A 21,020-nucleotide genomic window follows, 5' to 3' on the forward strand; every position below is an offset into this window, starting at 1 on the left:
GCAATGAGGATCAGCTGTAGTCAATCATATCACGTGCTCCTCTCGAAATTAGTTTGTGAAACTACACATATTTTCAGAGAGTCAGTACGTCAGCAGCCATCAACCTGTCATTCTGAGCAGAGCAAAGCAATTGATGGTTGACTGTCACAAGATGGCGACAGGAACCACATAATAAAGGAAGACAAACTCAGCATTTTCTTTTAATATTTTAAACTACATGAGTAGTAGTAGTTGTTCCTTGTATAAAATATTGTTTGATTAAAATTTTTATATACACGTTTATGCCATCAAACTGTTGTATAAACGCAATATCACACTTGTAGCAGTGCGATATGGCTGTATAGTCACTGGTGTAGCACTAAGGCACTCGGCCTGTAGCCTCAAACCAACGCACACCTCTCACCAGTGCCGATATACAGCCAAATATCCTACAAGTGTGATATTGCTAATTTATACAACAGTTCCATCTGGTTCACGAATTCTGATTCCGCTGACATAGAGAGATACGAGTAAACTTGCAACAGTTTGACAGATATTGCTGCTGTTGGACAAAATAATGTACTTTTAAGGCTTTTTTAGGCAATACTGTAGTTATAAATGTAGTGTAGATTGCAACTATGCAGTTTATTTATAAGCAGAAATTGGTTACTTTGTCAGTTGATTGGTTAGTTAGTTAGTTAGTTAGTTAGACAGTTAGTAGTGACTACCTCTGTGTTACAATCTCTTCTAAATAACACTGAATAATGCTACATTCTGGCACATTTTTTCTTTCTTGTTTGTTTTTTTGTTTTCTTTTCTCTCAAAAGAAGGTGTCTTTTGTCTTGTTTTTTCGTCTTCTTCGCTGTGCTGTGGCCCTGTGGAAAATGTCCTGATTGAGGGAGCTGAATGAGGCTGTTGAGAGGGAGGACTCTAAATCAAAGCCCACAGACAGAGCTTTGATTTCTCTCCTTTCTTTCATTATTTATTTCGTTTTCCTCTGGTGTGTTGTCATTTCCCCCCCTCACTCATCTATTTTGGCTCTACATGGCCTCACTGTCTGCTGCCTGAGCCACAGATCTGCGAATTTCACTTTCACACACACTCTCACGATCCGGATACCTCTGAGAAGTGTTCAGAGATGGTATGAGGAGGAAAGGGGACACTTGTTTAAAAATGTATGAGAGAGACTGCGCACTAAAGGAAATAAAGTATTCCCACTTTTGTTTAAAAGAAAGGTAATTATAGTATTGCCAAATCCTAGAGAGAGAACAAAATTAATTAAGACAATTTATTCAAATCCTTTTCAGATTTTAGTGTCAACAAAAATAAATACATACAACATGTCAAAATAAGACATGGCAAAGAGTATATCTATTTATCTAGTTTATCTGTTTGCCAGCATATTGAGAATATTAATTTAGCTGGTTATTGATGTAAATTAGGGTTTGGTGTAGAAGAATTTGATGCAAGTCTCCATTTAATCTCATTATATTCTAGAACTGACAGTAATGAGATTAAACGGAGAGAAAATATAGGGTACAGCTGCGGTCACACTGCACTTTTTTCACCATACACTTCCCTTTATGCTCATGCAAATGCGACAGACTGGAAACACAAGCTCGTGCAACAAGTTTAGCAGTTCACTGCACTGTTCAAGTTTGGTTAATTCTGAGTAACACCAATCAAATGAATGAATGAATAATTGCAAATAAATAAATAAATAAATAATAATAATAATAATGATTATTATTATTTTTATTATTATTATTATTATTTTTTTTTTTATTATTATTATATTTTTTTTATTTATTTATTTATTTGTACTATTCAATTTTTTATTCATTTTTATTAGAAATTTAATTTATTAATTTAATTATTATTACTATTATTATTTCATTTATTTATTTGTATTATTCATTTTTTATTTATTTTTATTATACATTCATTAATTTTCTTTTTGGCTTAGTCCCTTTATTAAAAAGGGGTTGCCACAGCGGAATGAACCGCTAACTGATCCAGCACGTTTTTACACAGCGGATGCCCTTCCAGCCACAACCCATCTCTGGGAAACATCCACACACAATCATTCCCACACATACACTACAGACAATTTAGCCTTCCCAATTCACCTGTACTGCATGTCTTTGGACTGTGGAGGAAACAGGAGCACCCGGAGGAAACCCACGCGAACGCAGGGAGAACATGCAAACTCCACACAGAAATGCCAACTGACCCAGCCAAGGCTGGAACCAGCGACCTTCTTTCTGTGAGGCGTCACCCTTTTATTATACATGTTATTATTATTATTATTATTATTATTATTATTATAATTATTATTATTATATTTATTTATACATTTATTTATTTGTATTATAATTTTTTTTTTATTAGAGATTTTATTTATTTATTATTATTATTATTATTTTTTTTTTTTTATATATTTAATTATTAATTTGTATTATTCATTTTTTATTTATTTCATTATACATGTTATTATTATAATTATTATTATTATTATTATTATTTTTATTGTTATTATTATTATTATAATTATTATTATTATTATTATTATTATTATTATTATTATTATTATTATATACATTTTAGAATATTATATTAATTTAGTTTCAAATAAGACAGAGCTATTAACACCCCCTTCACTTTGATTCATAATGCGTCTTCTTAACCACTTTCATCAAAGACTTTCATGAAGTAATTTGAACTATATATAAATATATGTTTATGTGTTTGATCTCTTTGTTTCTCCAGGGCGGTTTCTCACAGTGAACAGCTCCGCTCTGACAGGGCCATGGGTCCTGAGCCCTTGGTTCCGCGCCGCCCATCGGCCCTGTGGTCTGGATATCACCGTGTTTTTGCACCCGAGGCAGAGTGGACGCTACACAGTTTGGCTCATCGAGAGGGACAAGCCACCGCTTGCTCTTCTCACCACAGAGCACCCACACGTCATCGGGTGAGTTCGCCAACGGCGGCGTTCTCATATTCAAAGCAGCTTGATGTTTCTCAATCGTTGAACCTTGTGATTCTGATACACACGATTCTGCCCTGCTGAGGCCTTGTGAAACGTGGGTGCTTTTTTTCCACAGGTTAAAGATTAACTATTGAATCCTGGCATGCAGTGCATTATTACAGTGCTTCCATTGTGTCTTTATTCTATTCTCTCTCTGCAATTCACCACAGATTGAATCCTTTATTCTCCACTCAAAACTTTTCTTTGTGGATGATATTGGCATTAGATGGGCTATCAGATTTATCTATTTTTTAAACTTCACTTTTAAGAAATCGAAGAGAGATGTTTGAAAACTGCACACTGTGTTTATGGAGTATGTGGTGTACAGTTTATATGGATTATTTCCCATTGTTGCTTGACAGACTATATAAGCGGCTATCATCTGTATCACAGTTTGAGATTTCTGTTGTCACGAATGTCAGACGGTACAGCAGTCAAGATCAATTTAGACGTGAGAAGACTTGTCCAGAGATTTACTTTATTATAATGTGGCACATTCATTCATAGTGAGGAACTTTCACATACAACTGAAAAGCTAATGAATATCTAACTTTAAAAAAGCTAACCCTATGTACAATTCAACAAACCATTTACTAAGGCTTTTATCTCAATAAACTACTAATTAACTACATATTACATTTGATCATTTAGCAGATGCTTTTGTCATTCATTGATATTCCGTGATTCAACAAGACAAGGAAATGTTAGTGCTCAGATAATTAAGTGCAATAGTAAACAGTTGGAAAGTGTCTGGTGCAAACTGGTTCAAGTGGTTGTTAAAGTATCAGTGAGATGAAAGAGTGTGTTTTCTACAGATGGCCTGTCAAGCCCACTCACAATTGTGTCACCCACTCACCCAAATGACAGAATTACAACTCAGAATTTTATAAATATGTTTTGAGTTTAATAGTTGGTAAGAAGTTAGGTTTAGGTAGTGGGTTAGGGATGCAAAGTTTACAAATTTTTGTTGACAGTTAATATCTGAATAATAGGCAGGTAATAGTAGGGCCAGACAGAATCTGCGGACATTTTTTGCTATTTCGAGTTTTGTTAAAAATCTGCAGATGTATGCCTAATGATTTTGGGAGAATTATAACTAAAATATTTGTATATTGAATAAAAAGTAATACCTTTTTAACTTTTATTTAATGTTTACAATGCAAATCCAATTAGATCCACTATATATATATATATATATATATATATATATATATATATATATATATATATATATATATATATATATATATATATATATATATATATATATATACACATATACATACATACACACATGTATATATATATGAATATAAAGTGGATCTAATATATATATATATATATATATATATATATATATATATATATATATATATATATATATAGTAAATAAAAGGGTGAGAATGTGGTAAAATCCAAAAACATGGTAAAAATAATTTAAAATCGGACTAGGGCTCTACTTTTTCCAGATTGCTTTTGTAAATTGTTGGTTGGGTTTAGGGAAGTGGGTGGATGGGTCAATTGATAAAATTGGTTGGGTTTAGGGAAGGAGGAGGGTGGGTCAGTCAATTGGTCAGTCAGTCATTCAGTCAGTCAACAGCGGCCTCTGGTGAGTTTACGCGAGAACAGCAGTTGCAAATAGCACTCGCGAGATAAATTTGATTTATAAAAAAGCATATACAGCGGCCTCTCGTGAATTTGCAAAAACAAAAACTGCAAAATACATACCTACTGGGACGTATTTCGCGGTCCCCAGAAACTTATGTAGGGCTATGTTTTCAGAATGAGGGTTTAACCATTTCTAGGCTTGAATGCTTAAAAAAAATTCTCATACCGACACAGGCCTCAAAAACACAAGCAAAATGATCAGTTATACCCCAGATTTAACATTGAGTATGCTCACAATGTGACTATTGCAAAAAAAAAATCACATTGCAATATCGATGCTGAAATAATAGATGACATGCAGCTCTATTGTATAATATAAAACTGACAATTAATAATAATAATTTGATTCATAACATGTACTTCCTTTGAGACTAACGCCATTTATATGTGTTTTCTGTGTCCTTGAGATTCTTTTCTTGTCTCTAGCAAGTTCTTGTTTGCTGGATGTGCCTCTGCTGAGGAACTCTGTGTTTTACACGACCGGGCTGCATATGAATGTGTTCAGCCATGCGTGGCATGTTCCGATAGAGAAAAAGTGCTCTGACTCATTATAGAGTTCCTCTTGAGGTCATTATTTTTGATCAGCCAACCAACCCACATATCCTTACGCAATTGTACCCTCCCCTGAGGTCACCTCTTGTCCAGTCAACGATGTAAATGCTCATAGCAAAAATGACCAGGCCATTCTGCACACTGAGGATGATTTTCATGCAATTACTTCACATAACAAATGTAAAGGTTGTTTACCAAGAACTTGTCAAAAGGTAAAAAAAAAAAATGCAGAGTCACTTTTTAAAAGAAAAACAATAAAAAATATGAGCTGAAAAAAGTGAAATAGGATATCTGACTTTAAATTGTGATCTAACAGAACATTCTGTGACATATATTTAAGAAAATGTCTAGCAAAATGCAAACAATATCAAGGTATTTTGGCAAAGTTTTGGTTTGTAGCACAACACATCAAGTCATACACTAAAAAAGTACATATATATATGTCTATATATATGTCTATAAACACACACATATTGTTACTTCCTGAGACACATCTCTTTGTGTGCACAATGTGCTTGTTTTCTCTCTCTCTCTCTCTCTCTCTCCCTGCAGGTAATTGTGTCCACCTGGTAGCGATCATTGGATCTTTCCAGTGATTGGCTGTTAGGAGAGGAGAGAGACTATTTAACATGATCTACACTTCAAACCATTGTTGGTGGTGGCTAGATCGTGCAGTGGCTGAACTGTTCTCCACATACAGACCTTGTGTTTGTTAGAGCTTTCAAAATTTGAGTTGACTTCAATATTTACAGTGTGGTTAAGCTATTTAAGTCAAACTTCTACTTTCAGTGATCTTGTTGTTAACATCTAATAATTCATCAAGAGAAGTGAGTCTGGTTGGTTGGTTTGTTTGCTTGCTTGTTTGTTTGTTTGTTTGTTTTGAGGGTTAAGTAGGAAGGTGGGTGCCATTTTTGTTTTGAATCAGTTTTCTCCTGTTTATGTTAGTAGAGGGAGTTAGTTTGTTTATGTATTTTTGTTTCTTTTTATTTCAGATTAGCAAGAGTTCATTTTAGGAGTTAGCTTGTTTTTGTTTGTTGTTTTGGCCTTGCCCCCTTCTGAATTAATACCCTGTTTTCTTTGTTATATTTTGAAAAGTAAATAAACTTCTCTTTTCTTGATTTGACCTTGTTTAAGTCTCTAGAAATTCTGTTTGAGGAGATGAGTTATCAACTTTACTCTTTTTCCAGCCATTGCACATCACCCACCACCAATCATTCATTTTCTGTTACGGTCACATCCCTAGACCTAAAAAGGTCGTAACAATATACATATACATATGTATATGTATGTGTATGTGTGTGTATATGTGTGTGTATATATATATATATATATATATATATATATATATATATATATATATATATATATATATATATATATATATGAACAAATATGTTAAGGCAGCACGGTGGCGCAGTGAGTAGCAAAATCGCCTCACAAGAAGGTCACTGGTTCGAGCCTCAGCTCGGTCAGTTGGCATTTCTGTATGGAGTTTGCATGTTCTAATTGTGTTCGCACCCTTTTCCTCCGGGTGCTACAGTTTCCCCCACAAGTCCAAAGACATGCGCTATAGGTGAATTGGGTAGGCTAAAATTGTCCGTAGTGTATGTGTATGAATGATTGTGGTTGGATGTTTCCCAGTAATGGGTTGGAGCTGGAAGGGCATCCGCTGTGTAAAACATATGCTGGATAAGTTGGCGGTTCATTCCGCTGTGGCAACCCCAGATTAATGAAGGGCCTAAGCTGAAAAGAAAATGAATGAATGAATGAATATATCTGTTAATTGACAGTGTCCACAAAGTGACTTTTATTGATATTTTAGTAGCTTGAAATAATATAATCAGGGCCTGATGTTGACTTCTTTGATCACCAGCCACTTTGGCTAGTAGTTTTCCAACATAACTAGTCACTCGGCATTTTCGCTATGTTGTTGGGAACATATATTTTACATGTATAGCACTTTTCAGTGCTCAAAACTAAGGATTTACCAAATTTATCTCTGACCACACCAAAAATAAATAATTATTTCTTAGCCAGACATTTTAAATGTGTCAAAACAAGGAAATTATAGCTGATAGGTACACTTTTTAATTCATCAAAACTTTTCTTTAAAAAAATTACAGTCCCACTTTATTTTAAGTGTCCTTAACTACTATGTACTTGCATCAAAAAATAATAAAAAAATAAATACAATGTACTTACTGTGTTAATAATGTATTTGAGAACACTTGTGGTGCTCTTGATTTGGGATAGGGGTAGGGTTATGGACAGGTTTGGTGGTATGAGTAGGTTTATGGGTGGGTTAAGGTGTAAGGCAGGGGTCACCAAACTTGTTCCTGGAGGGCGGGTGTCCTGCAGATTTTAGCTCCAACCCTAATCAAACGAGCTAATCAAAGTCTTACTAGGTTTACATGAAACTTGAAACACCAAGCCAGGTGTGTTGAGGCAAGTTGGAGCTAAACCCTACAGGGACTCCGGCCCTCCAGGATCGAGATTGGTGACCCCTGGTGTAAGGGATGGTCAACAGTGTATTTACAAATGTAATTACACAATTCAATTACAGATGTAATTACATACAGGTATTTAATAAAGCATAAGTACACAGTAAATACATGTTTTTACACATTATATACATTGAACCGAATTATTAATTTCAGTTTAAGTACATAGCAGTTAAGGACACTTAATATAAAGTAGGACCAACATTACATTTAAAAAAGAATTATTGTCATGCATCTGAAATATGCACAGTAATCTGTCCTGCCAAAAGGTCCCAGATCAGCAGTTACTACACATAAATGGAGAGTTAATATCACATTAAAGCATTGTTATTGTAAAAAAAAAAAAGATAATTAAACCATATTAACAAAAATAACTGTAAGCAAAAGAAAGAAGTTAAAAAAAGACATACCGTGAGTGATAATGAAAGGATGATCATGCGCACACCGTTAATGTTAGGTCTGTTAATAATCTGTTAAAAGAATAATTAAAGCGAAAGCAGTGACTGCTGCTGCTTGCAAAAGGATATTTTTTTAAATATTGAGCTCTTGAAAGCAGCAGAACTGTGGGTGCACGATGATCGCTTTTTGTCCAGTATGTTTCAAAGAGAACCGATCGCACCAGTTGCATTTCCTCTAGGCACGGTAGCTTTGCGCGAGTAAACGGAAGCGTGCACACTTTTTAACAGTCGCGTGCATCACAGCACCTGTGCGTGCGAATGATCTTTCTCTCATTTGGTATTTATCTACTCTCTTTTGCTCGCACGAACACAGTTATTTTTGTCAGTCGTGCTGCTTCTCGATTCTAAGATCACATTTGCACGAATATTGGGCCATCTTTGTCGATTTCCAACCAGCCAAAGTGGCTTGTGGGGGCAGCCAACGCAATTCGTCAATATGTATGTAAATGTGATCTTAGAATCGAGAAGCAGGACAACTGATAAGTGTTCGCACGAGCAATAGGAAGCAGGTGAATACAGAAAGAGAGGATGATCAGGCTCAAATTTTTGCATATAAAATATATTTTCCCAACAACAAAATTGTGGCTAGAGAAAATTGCGAATGGCTAGTAACATTGCAAAACTCATAACCACAGTGGCTGGTGATCAAAAAAAAAATGTCAAGCCCTGTTTGTGAGTACCAGTTTTGCACTTTATTGCAAACAGGCAATAGCTAACCTGCTACTCCCCACATACAATGCATTACAGTAATCTAATCTAGTGGTCACAGAAGCATGGATTACTGTCTCAAACTGTTGTTTGGGTATATATTGCTTTATTTTTGCAAGTTATCTTAATTGAAAGAAGTTAGATTTAACTACTGCTCTAATCTGATTGTTAAATTTAAAATCCGAGTCAAATTTCACCATTAAATTGGTTACTGTTTTCATAAAAAAAAAATAAAAAAATAATATAAGGTAACAGAAAATGTACTGGCAGTTTATTACAAGGTTTTGTACCGAAATAAGCAACACCAACCCAGACAATAAATCATTTTAAACTATTAAAAGTATCAACAAAAGTAACTTTTTTTCACTTTTCAAGGTTAAAGGGTCATGAAACAAATCTGTCGCAGCAGGGTGGTTTCACACCTCTAATTGCAAAAAAGTTAGGAAAGAGTCCAGCTTTGTTTAGGTGGGTCGGGTGGTGAAAGAGGGAAGGGTTTGCATAAAAAAGGGAGTTTCAGTACGTGCATGTGCTGATTTTCAAAGCGGCAACACAAACACAGATGAAGGAAAGATAGACAATGCTTACATTTACATGGACATCAGTAAGCAAATTATTTGCCTTGATCTGAATAAGACAATAATATGATTAAGGTGTTTACATGAGTTGCTTTTTGAATGTTCCTTTCATGATCCCGTTTTACATGTTATGAGACATAATTCGATTAACGTCATTGTGTCACCACGCTATTCACATTTCCTCCAAAGTTTTGTGTAATTTCAGGTGTTTCATTCTTAGTTTGTTGATTTTAATTGCAGTATGCCACTTTCACTTTCATTAAGGAACATGTGAGCAGACCACTGCAATCTACAAATGTGGGTTCACACGCGAGCGGTGCTCTCAATGGAAACAAAACCTTTGTTGCGGCACATTTATAAACACTGACGACCCATATCTGCTAACAATTCTTATTTTTCTACGTGTTTTAATTACGGTTGGCAATACAACATGGCGTCTCTTTGCCGTCTAAACACTGTAACAAGTAAAATCAGTCTTCGAAGTTATATCATGCATATTGATGAAGTTGAAACTCATTCATAATAAAGCTCACTGATTGTTTCAAACCAATTCTTTCTCATGAATTACTGATGGAAACTTAAAGACATCATGTTGTACCCACCGGTACTGACATCCTGTCTCCATGCGGGAATTTACACAATGATCTCATAGCCGTGAAGCAGCTTCAAATTTTCTTTTCAAACGGGAACAAATTTGCTCAAAATAATGCAAAAACAACCAATTTTCACATTTTTGTGAATATATATGTGTCCTAATCGTGTTTTTAGCAATGTGGGGCGCATATATGCACATATATATATATATATATATATATATATATATATATATATATATATATATATATATATATATATATATATATATATATATATATATATACGACTGTCAACATCTCAAAAAAATGTGTTTTGGTGTTTCGTGACCCATTAAAAACTGTTGAAAGAAAGATCAGGGTCCTATAAAACAATTCAAAAGCATAAACAAATGGGAAAAAAGTTAAAATATGAATCACAAAATACAGAAAACTGCAAATTTATGGAAAATTTTTATAGTGTCAGTATTAAAAAATATATATATATTTATGTTTTCCCCATCTTACTCTTATAAAACAAGAAGATCTCTGGACTCAATCAATCAATAAATAAAGAAATAAATAATTAATTAAATAAATAAATAAATAAATAAATAAATATTTGCATTTGCAGAAACTAGGTTATGTAGTTCTTGTATGTCCACAGGGTGACTCTTGTGTCACCGTCTTATATTTGGAATTTCTTAGTGAAATACTTATTGGTGAGTCACGGAATTGAGAAAGTAAGAAAGTGTGTCAGACTGCAAAATTAAATATATATGGAAATTAAAACATTCAAATACCCCGAAGGCTCCTTTCGCCTGAGGGATTACGCGCTCTAGAAAAGGCAGCACACCTCAGTGGCTAAGACAGACTGCTGTTCACCGCTAGCCGGCGAAATGAGTGTTGTGTCACAAGATTAGCTTTGTGTTCATTAGCCGTTCCTGCAGCGAGGAGACAAACAACCCAGCGGTTTGAGAAAGAGTTATTGAAACACTGAAAGAGGATCTGTCAAAGATCATAAATGTGGAAAGAGCACACGTTTTCAGTCGAACGTCAAAACACTTCGCTGGTTTTTAAGACTATTAGACTACTGCTGGCACTTTACACTCCAAAATATGTTTGGGATGTTTTAACCCAATCCAATGGTGAACAAATCAAATATGGGGACACCCAACCGGTGGATTAAAATGTTTATCCAGTGTTATTTCGATATTTCACCCATCATTTGTTATTGTGTGTTTGTGTGCTTGTTAATGTGGTTTATGATGACACAGCATTCCTTATTAATTAATAAATAAATAAATAATGTTGAATGTTTTCATTACCTTCAATTTGAATTATTATTTATCTTCCATTAAGATTGTTTGAAACTAGATGGGCCTAGATGGGAGCTTTCTCTTGTTTCTGAAGTTCCACGAGAGTGTTGACAAAGTACTTTTCTAACACTACCCAAGTGCTCAACAGCACAGTATCTAATCACGGATGGCAATCTGTTTTGCTAATTGGTCTCATTTGTATTGTTGAGCATATCTGTTGGGCGTTGGACCATCGTATTTGCAGCGGATTAACACTTGTTTAAATCCATTAACGAGGGCTGATATACTGGTCAGCCAATAAAATGCTGTAAAAAGGCTTCGATTAAAGCTTTGTTTAAAGGGATGTGCTGTGGAGCTTAAATTGTACATTAGAAATCTATCACAAAGAATCTATCGTTATCACTATATTTGTCCTATTTGGCCATTTTTGTACAAAATGGCTGCACATCAGAAGTTACCCTCGCATAAAACTAAAATATAGTCATTTTTAATAAATACAATTATGTTTTAGAATGAGCAATGAATCTGTTCTGGTAATTCTATTGCTGCTGTGGTCATTTTATAACTACAGTAATACTATACAGTAAGTTTCAACAACAATAGTATATTAAAATACACCACTATTTACTGTAGCAAATACTTATTTACAGTTGATCCAACACAATCTCACGACAATTCGTAACTTTTTGATTTAGAGGCTTATTCGTATGAATTCGTGCGATCTAATTTGTACAATTTATTATGATTTGTTCATCCCCCAATGAGGGTTGAATTTAGGGGTGGGGTTAGGTGCCACGCCTCCTTTTTAAAATCGTACAATTTCGTACGAATGAACTTGTACGAATTCGTATGAATTTGCCACAAAACGGACAAAACGTAAAATACTTATGTTCCCTGGCTGAAATCAGGCTGGTGGATCAATTCTCTAATACTACAGTGTGACGTTCCATTCAATAACACAGATTTGTAAATAATATAATATATAAGCAATATCACACGAGTAGCAGTGCGATTATGGTTATACATCGGCAAGTGTCTTAGTGCCCCCAACGGATACAATATACAGCCATATCACACTGCTACAAGTGTGATATTGCGTTTATACAACAGTTTGACAACATAATTGTGTGTATAAAAAAAAAAAAACATAGAGCGTCTCAATAACCCTTTTGTTAAGGAACTACTTTTTTCCACTATTTAGAACAGCAGAAACCGTTGATACTTCACAAAGGTCACTTTAGAACTAGTATTTAAATTATTCCCTAGCATAATGTAGAGTATTGTAATGTCTATGTCAAGACAAAACAGATGATTTTGCTCACATTTTAAGATTATAAGACTGAACGGCATGAGATATGCCAGTAATTCTCAGGATTTCACAAAAATTCACCCAGAAAAACCAAAGCAAAGCAAACACTACTAGATTACTATAGTATAAATACAACACTGCAACATTCAAAAGAGAGAGATCGACTTAGAATGTCACTTACCTGTTTTATAATGATTTGTTCAGCTTTAGTTTTAAATTTACGCTCAGAAAAAAACACTTTTATCCCCCGACTTATTATACAGTCTCTGTCGCCATCTAACGGCATACATTTTTTGGTTAAGTCGTGCTAAATTACGACTAAATTTGTACTTTTTATTAAATATTACTGCAATTTATATCAAATTAATTTATTGATCAATAACAACAATATAAAGATAAGTAAATCAGTCAAAAGACTAATGACCAAGTTTTCATTCAACATTTTTGATCACAGATATAGCCTAAACAACTAACATTTTACAGTAGATTAAAATAAATACACCCACCATAATTTTGAATAAGTATAAGTAAGAGTGTTTATGGTGGGCAATATGACATGCTGAAAGTTGCGAATTTATGAAAATATAATTTCAAATAGGCATTAACTTAATAAACTGCATATTTGCAGTCTAAACAACTACATCATCGCCTTAAAAGAGCATCAAAAGTATTGTACAACAGCTGCAATATTTGTCAAACTGTAGTGAGTTGTTAAGTCACAGGGTGAAGAGGATGTTCGAGTGCTGATATTGCTTTAATATCGCACGACTATCAGCCAATCAGATCAAGAAACCAGACAGAACTGTTGTATAAATACATAAATAATGCACTTTACTATAGTATTGTTCAAAAACACAATATATTTACTATTCATTTTAGTACATTTTATTTTTTCATGTGGGTGTCCCTGTGTCTCACCAACCTGTTTCTGGAGAGCCAATGGAATGTAGAGTTTACAACAACTCATATGGATTATATAATTAAAGTTTTCATACTTGCGTTGGAGCTTAGCTCTGCAGGATTGTTGGCCCTGCAGAAACCTGATTGGACATCCTTGGAATAAAGTCAATGTTTTTCAACCTTGCTCCTGGAGGGAGCTGCACTAGATAAGGCTTATCTGACCCATCCATTTCTGGTCTTGAAGACTTTACTAACGAGCTGACGAGCTGAATCTGGTATTTTTGATTGGGAAGATTCTGGAAATGTGCACCTTAGACTGAGAAACATTGACTTGTTTTTTTTAGCTAAGGCCGAATGCACACACACAGGTTTATATATATATATGCTTCTTTAGACCCTCACTGGTTTGGTTAAAATAATAACTAAATAAATAACTAACTAACTAACTAACTAAATAAATAAATAAATAAATAAATAAATAAATAAATAAATAAATAAATAAATAAATAAATAAATAAACATGATTCTACCTGCACATAAAAAAACAACAACAATGACACATTGTGAAGCTCTGTCAAGAGCATGTCAAACCCCAACAATAGATCTAACCCTAAATATAAAGCCAGGCTGGCCAATCAGAAACCTGAATATGAAGACTCACCTTTTAAAAGTAAAGTACGGTCTTGCATCAATCAAAAGAGATAACTGAGGAACTTTGAGCTCCAACAAAGTGTTGCAAAAAGTTTGTTAAAAGGAGACATGTTGCGTTGAACACCCTGTTCTGATAATGCAAGAGTTGCAGCTATGGCAGTTGAGAGGTCCACCCTTTTTGTTCCATTTGAGGAATTTTCAGAGCCTAGTGAAATCAGTTTTACATGTATATGTATTTAATACTGCAAGATAGGCTTGATGTACAGTCACTGCTCTTCCAGGCCATCCTGGAAAAAAATGAACAGACTTTACTTGGACACAGTGTGTGAACTCTAAAATACCACATGGTTTATATACAGGAGTGCACATGTGCAATTATACATTTATTAATTTATTTTCCTTTGGCTTAGTCCCTTATTTATCAGGGGTCACCACAGCGGAATGAATGTTTTAGGCAGTGGATGCCCTTTCAGCTGCAACCAAGTACAGGGAAACACCCATACACACTCATTCACACACTTTCGCCAATTAGTGATGTTTTTTTTCCCTCTCCGCTGTCGCCACTGGCTTGCATGGTTCGGGATCTGTAGAGCTGCGCATCATTGGATTTGCTCTTCAGTGTTTGGACTCTCAGTAGTGATCATTAAACCACACTGAACTGAGTTAAACTGAACTGAACCTAAACACTAAAAACTGAACTACACTGTTCCAATTAACTGTGACCTTTTATGTGAAGCTGCTTTGACACAATCTACATTGTAAAAGCGCTATACAAATAAAGGTGAATTGAATTGAATTGAATTGACAGTCATACACTACGCCCAGTTTAGTTTATTCAATTCACCTACAGCATGTCTTTGGACTGCGAGGGAATCCAGAGTGACTCAAACCTGCGACCTTCTTGCTATGAGGCGACAGTCATAACCACAGAGCCACCATGCTGCCCACATGTGCAATAAAAAAAAAAAAGAATAAATGAAAATAAAAAAATAAAAACAGACCGGATACATTACTAGTAAAGTGCTTCTGCGTATAAGTGAGTAAACCAGTTTTTTTTTTTTTTACAATGATTAGTTGACTTCACGCAAAAAAATGAGTAAACCCATTGCCTTAGAAATTCTACATAAATAAACTATGTACATAATTATGTAACTTAACCGTTCCAAGTTACAATGGGTTTAGTTACTACTTTATGTTAAGTTGACTTGTTGGTTTTAGGCAGCAGGTTTACTCGCTTTAAGTAAAGTAAATAATCACTTTTACAGTGAATAGTCTGAGCTGTACTCGCACAATTTGTTCCTGATTTCCCGAGTCTGCCTGAAACAGGTGGAGTAAACACACACATATATATATACATATGTACTGTAAAAGGATGGCTGTGTCATGAGCAGTGTGAGGACTAAGCAACAGATACAGGTACTTTTTGAATAACAGAGTTATGTGCACCCCTGTTTACATACATTGTACATACTTATGATTGGGCTGGCACTTTTGACATCTTTCACAGAAAGAGAAAACTTATCTCAATCCCTATTGCACACCATTTTCTAGAAACATGTCATTGAATCCAGAAACCGTAGCAAACTGTTGCTCAGTGAGTTGAGCTTGAACATGCCAATGCATTCACATCACAAGCTAAAGTTTCTGACAATCTTCACTGACCCGATACTGCGCTCGCATGTGGACAAACAACCAATCCGCATGGTTTTGAACAATCCCATTGATGTGGATGTTCCATGATGTTGATAAATGGCAATGCATTCATTAAACACCAGTGGTGTTGTGGGGCCCTGAAAATGCAGATTATATAAAAAAAAATAGGATATATACTCAGTTTATTATTATTTATTTATTTTTTATTATTAAATACAGTGGCATTTTGCAGATGGCCATCAAAAAATCATCAAAAGATCATACATGATAAGTAAAAAATCTAAAGATTATACATGAGTACTTACAATATGTGACATGGATAAAATTTTGGTCATTTTGCATAGATTTGTGTGAAAGAGATTATTGAACTTTACACAGAACAATATCCATATGTAAACATCCACTTATGCTTTATTTTGGTTTATTGATGAATTGCTTGATTGACAATAAAAAGGGTGGGATAAAAAATAAATGGAATGAACTATAAAAGAAGTGATCATAAAAACAATGCGACTACCCATTATCTCCCCAAATTAATACACGAAAATTAAACGCAACGACATCAATAAATCAAACAGCCTGTACTATATTATAGCAGCATATCATAGATATTACCCTGATACACTCATCTCTCACTGATAACACGGCACTTCCTAAAACTGCAACCCTGTAAAACACAATGTATTGTGAAATTGCTGTACAAATAAACTTGAGCATATTCCCACCCAACTGCTGTGCAGCATCTGCAAGTCAAGGTACACAAGTTTTTATCAGTCCGCCAGGAAACAAAAGTTGTGTTTATGAGGTACTAGACTGCTACAATGAGCTCTATCAAGGAGAAATCACTGGATCACAAGTTTGTTGCAACCAAAGTAATACAACCTTCCTCTGGGCTTTTACTTTCAAAGCCATCTCTTTCTTCCTGCATCTTAAAAGTTTGTAAGGCTGAGTTTGGAGGCTGGTGTCCTGACATTTTATCCTACCCATCAGATTATGCTACCAACATTGTTTTTGAATGGGTCTGAGGTTGGGGTAATGGATTAGGTTGGTTAGGACGATCTTACAGCTTCATATCATACTAATCCACATTAAAATTTAAACTGGTAGCAAAATCTGATGGGTAGCATATTGCGTCATCAAAATGTGCTACCTACTTTTTGAATGGGAGGTAGGACAATCTGTTTTACTACAAAAATGGAGGTTCACCAATCAATCCACCAACAGTAGCATCCTTGCCAGAATTCTTCATTGCTGACACAATGCATTACCACACAATTCACTTCTCATTACTTGTGTAGCAGTCCTCACAAGTAAGGACTAAAACCTTAAGGCCCCCGATTATTGGTTTTTGAAAATGACCTTCTATGCAGTGTGTAACAGCACCAAGTGCATGAAAATATCCAGGTGAGGTTTAAATCTGAAAGTGCACAGTGTTTAAAACTATTGATTATTTAATGAAGTAGTCGACTTAGAGTCGAATAAATAAATAGTGTTGGGTTCGGATCTTTTGCTTGCACTGACGTCAGTACAGTACATCACCAAATATGAAGTGCAGATTCTGGTAAAACGTGAACGTGCCTTTCCATTCAGACACAAGCGGAGCGTGGGGGATCATGGGACTGATCAGGACATGAAGATGATGATCACTGACAGATGGAGATTCAGCTGTGGGGAATAAAGGGTTAAAGTTCATATTTACTACAATACCACAGTATAGCTAAACTAGTCCTGTCATTTTTCTGATGATTTATACAATAACCTACCCTACAGCGTGGGATTAGTCAGGCTTTTGCTATTAAGTAGGGAGCAGCAGAGACCATTATGTATGGACTTTGTCAGACTTTGACAGACACTTTGTCAGTAACTGTTACAGTTTATATGGACCAGTTTCTTCTTCCTATGGATCATAACATGTAATTGTAATTCAAAATGTTGCCTCATTTTGTGTAGTTGGCAAAATATGTGTTTAATTGTGTGTTGTAACTTGTAATCGCTCCGCGCTGCTAGTACTTATCTATTATTAGGGGTGTCACGAGATTAAATCGCGACGAGATTTCTTCCACCATACTCCCACCCCCAGATTTTCAGAGACAAATGTTGGCATATATATATATATATATATATATATATATATATATATATATATATATATATATATATATATATATATATATATATATATATATATATAGTATCTGAATGCCACAGCTGCCTGAAACGCAGTCCATGGTAGCTTACAGTTACTAACACCACAAACAACACCCACAGTTCTCAGATACCCCCTACACACCCAATCCCCCACCAAACATAACCATCTGTAACACCCCTGGGTCGCCATCTTTGGTATAGTATCTGATTGCAGTGACCGCCCAAAGCCCGCTCCATAGTAGAGTTACTGACACCACAGTACAGTTACTAACCCACTTCTCGACAGTGTTATTCAGACACCTCACCCCTGAACACCCCCTCCTCACCCCGGTCTCCTGATTTGTTGGCAGACAAATGTTGGCAGGTATGGTGTAAATGCAGTCAATCGGATACGAGTCACCTTTAAAAGATGATAAATGTAAACAGGTCATCAAAAAATAAATAAATAAATAACAAAAAAATTGGATACTGTCACAAAATCTAAATTGACCATCAAGATCTGCAATGTAAATACTGTGAAATTCTATAGGTGAAAGCCAGTCAGTAGAGTTTGCTTTTTTCCATTTATATATTAACAAATATTTTGCAGTGTTTGAATGTTCATTGCATAGAGTTCAATATGTAAGAGATAATCAACGGCTTGCGGTACATTAAAGGATTTTAATGCATGAAATGGAGGCGAGGGACGACACTCGCCTCCGCGAAGTGCATTAAAATCCTTAAACGCACAGCAAGTCGTTGATTATCCCGCTTATTCCATGGTCATTTTCCAAGGTAGGTCTATGAATAAAATATTTTTGCTCTTTGCAGTGCAATATTTGTCAGAATTTTTGTCAGTTTTTACATGTCATTTTAGATTTTACATGATTTTCTAGTCCCTCCACTGAATCAGCTGTGACAGGTTGACGGACGAAGAGAGAGAGAGAGAGCGAGAGCATGTGTGTGCTGTTTACACCTGCTAATATTAACATGCGATTTTATCAATTCCGCCACAGGTGACAAATAAGACATTCCCAGTTACACCTGGATTGTGTTTTCAGTCACATTCCCAGTCACGTTTCTTTTGTCTACTTTCTACCACTTCTCTGATGAGAGAGATGTATATTGGCTGTCTCTTAACATTACCTTTAAAACTCTGAAAGCTGGGCTACCTACAGTACAGTATCTCAGAATTTCCGCGATTTACATTTCATAATAAACATACATTCATTCATTTTCTTTTCGGCTTAGTCTCTTTATTAATCCGGGGTCGCCACAGCGGAATGAACTGCCAACTTATCCAGCATGTTTTTACGCAGCGGATGCCCTTCCAGCCACACCCCTCTGGGAACCATCCACACACTCATACACTATGGATAATTTAGCCTACCCAATTAACCTTTACCGCATGTCTTTGGACTGTGGGGGAAACCGGAGCACACGGAGGAAACACACACGAATGCAGGGAGAACATGCAAACTCCACACAGAAACGCCAACTGACTCTGCCGAGGCTCGAACCAGCAATCTTCTTGCTGTGAGGCGACAGCACTACCTACTGCGCCACTGCGTCACCTATAATAAACATTAAAAATCTTATTAAAAGTACCATATCAATTAAATACACTTTACAAATGTGTGACTTATGTATTAAAGAGATAGCAGCCAAAGCCCATTTCAGAAATCTTTGCTGTTAAATATGAAGGGAAATTTTGCAAAAGGAAAAAAAAAAAAAAAATATATATATATATATATATATATATATTGGGACAGGTAGGAGAACATTCTGCTTTATTTATCTTCTTTAAAACAGAAGCAATCAGCCAAACACGCAGTATAAGTGTAATACTACATTATTTACAGTCATAAACTAATTTTAAAACTTATGTCTGCGATCTGCCATAAAAATTAGCCGTTCACAGAGCTGCCACTGACTGCCTGGAGCTTCCAATATTTTATTTTTTTTTAATAATTATTTTTAGGGGTTTTCACCTTTATTGTGATAGGACAGTGGAGATTTTACAGACAGGAAAGTGTGGGGAGCAGAGATAGGGGAAGGGTCGGCAAAGGACCTCGAGCCAGGAATTGAACTCGGGTCGCCGTGAACACCTAGGTGCCATGTGTTGACGCACTAACCACAAGGCTATTGGCGCCGATGGCTTCCAACATTTTTAAACATGCAGTATCCCTATACATAAACTGCCGATTTGAATTAAAAATAACTATATTCTCGCTTGAAAAACTCTTTAAACTTGATTTTGTGGCATAATTTATGAGTATTTTCCTAATTTTGCAGATTCCCGTCCGCCTTTAACAGTTCTCATCGGTTTCCTGTACAGCAAATGCCAGTTGCTATGGTAATTGTAAACGTTTGTGAACTGTGATCAAAACTGACTGGAACTACCTGTGCATTTCAACAAAAATAATGCACACCCTCCAGCCAATCAGAATCAAGAATTTCAACAAACCATGGAACAAAAACTAATATAAAACTATTGCATACATAAAATTATTGGAATAAATTATGGGAAGTAAATTCTAGGCCTATTCCATTCACATGCTTCATCATTGAGGATTTCTTTAAAGTAGTCTAAGAATCTCATCTCGTTCTCGTGAACCCAATCTCATGTCTCATCTCGTCTTGTGGAGTAGGTGTCTCGTCACACCCATATCTATTATAGATCAGTGCTTCTACTGTATCTCTCAGGTTAAATCTGTATAGGGCAATTCACATATTGCATCCAAAACCTTCTTCCTCTACCGATTTAAATGCCTTCCTGAACTCGTTTTGTTGTTTGTCATTGCTATGGCCACCATGAGCTGTTCATACACAAGTGCAACATAGTCAATTAAAAAAATAGTTCAACTTTTGCACTGTGTGGATTAATACTGAGTGTGTGTTGTTGTTATTACTTGGGGTTAGGGTTAGGAGTAGAGTAATATGCTAGTGTTTAACTGCATTGCTTTATTGCATTCCTGCATTGGGCTCTCACATACTCATGTGTGCTACTTTACAGCCAC

At 35.4% G+C, this 21,020-nt stretch overlaps 1 protein-coding gene across 1 annotated transcript in view; it reads left to right on the plus strand.

The window, feature by feature from the left end:
- Window positions 1–21,020, plus strand: part of alk (ALK receptor tyrosine kinase) — an 860,900-nt gene that overhangs the window by 516,496 nt on the left and 323,384 nt on the right. Inside the window, exon 4 of the mRNA XM_056477460.1 lies at window positions 2,749–2,950. Coding sequence (XP_056333435.1) covers window positions 2,749–2,950 — 202 coding nt within the window. The remainder of the gene's footprint in view (window positions 1–2,748; window positions 2,951–21,020) is intronic.

The sequence above is a fragment of the Danio aesculapii genome, chromosome 17 (genome assembly GCF_903798145.1).
Source record: "Danio aesculapii chromosome 17, fDanAes4.1, whole genome shotgun sequence".
NCBI lineage: Eukaryota > Metazoa > Chordata > Actinopteri > Cypriniformes > Danionidae > Danio > Danio aesculapii.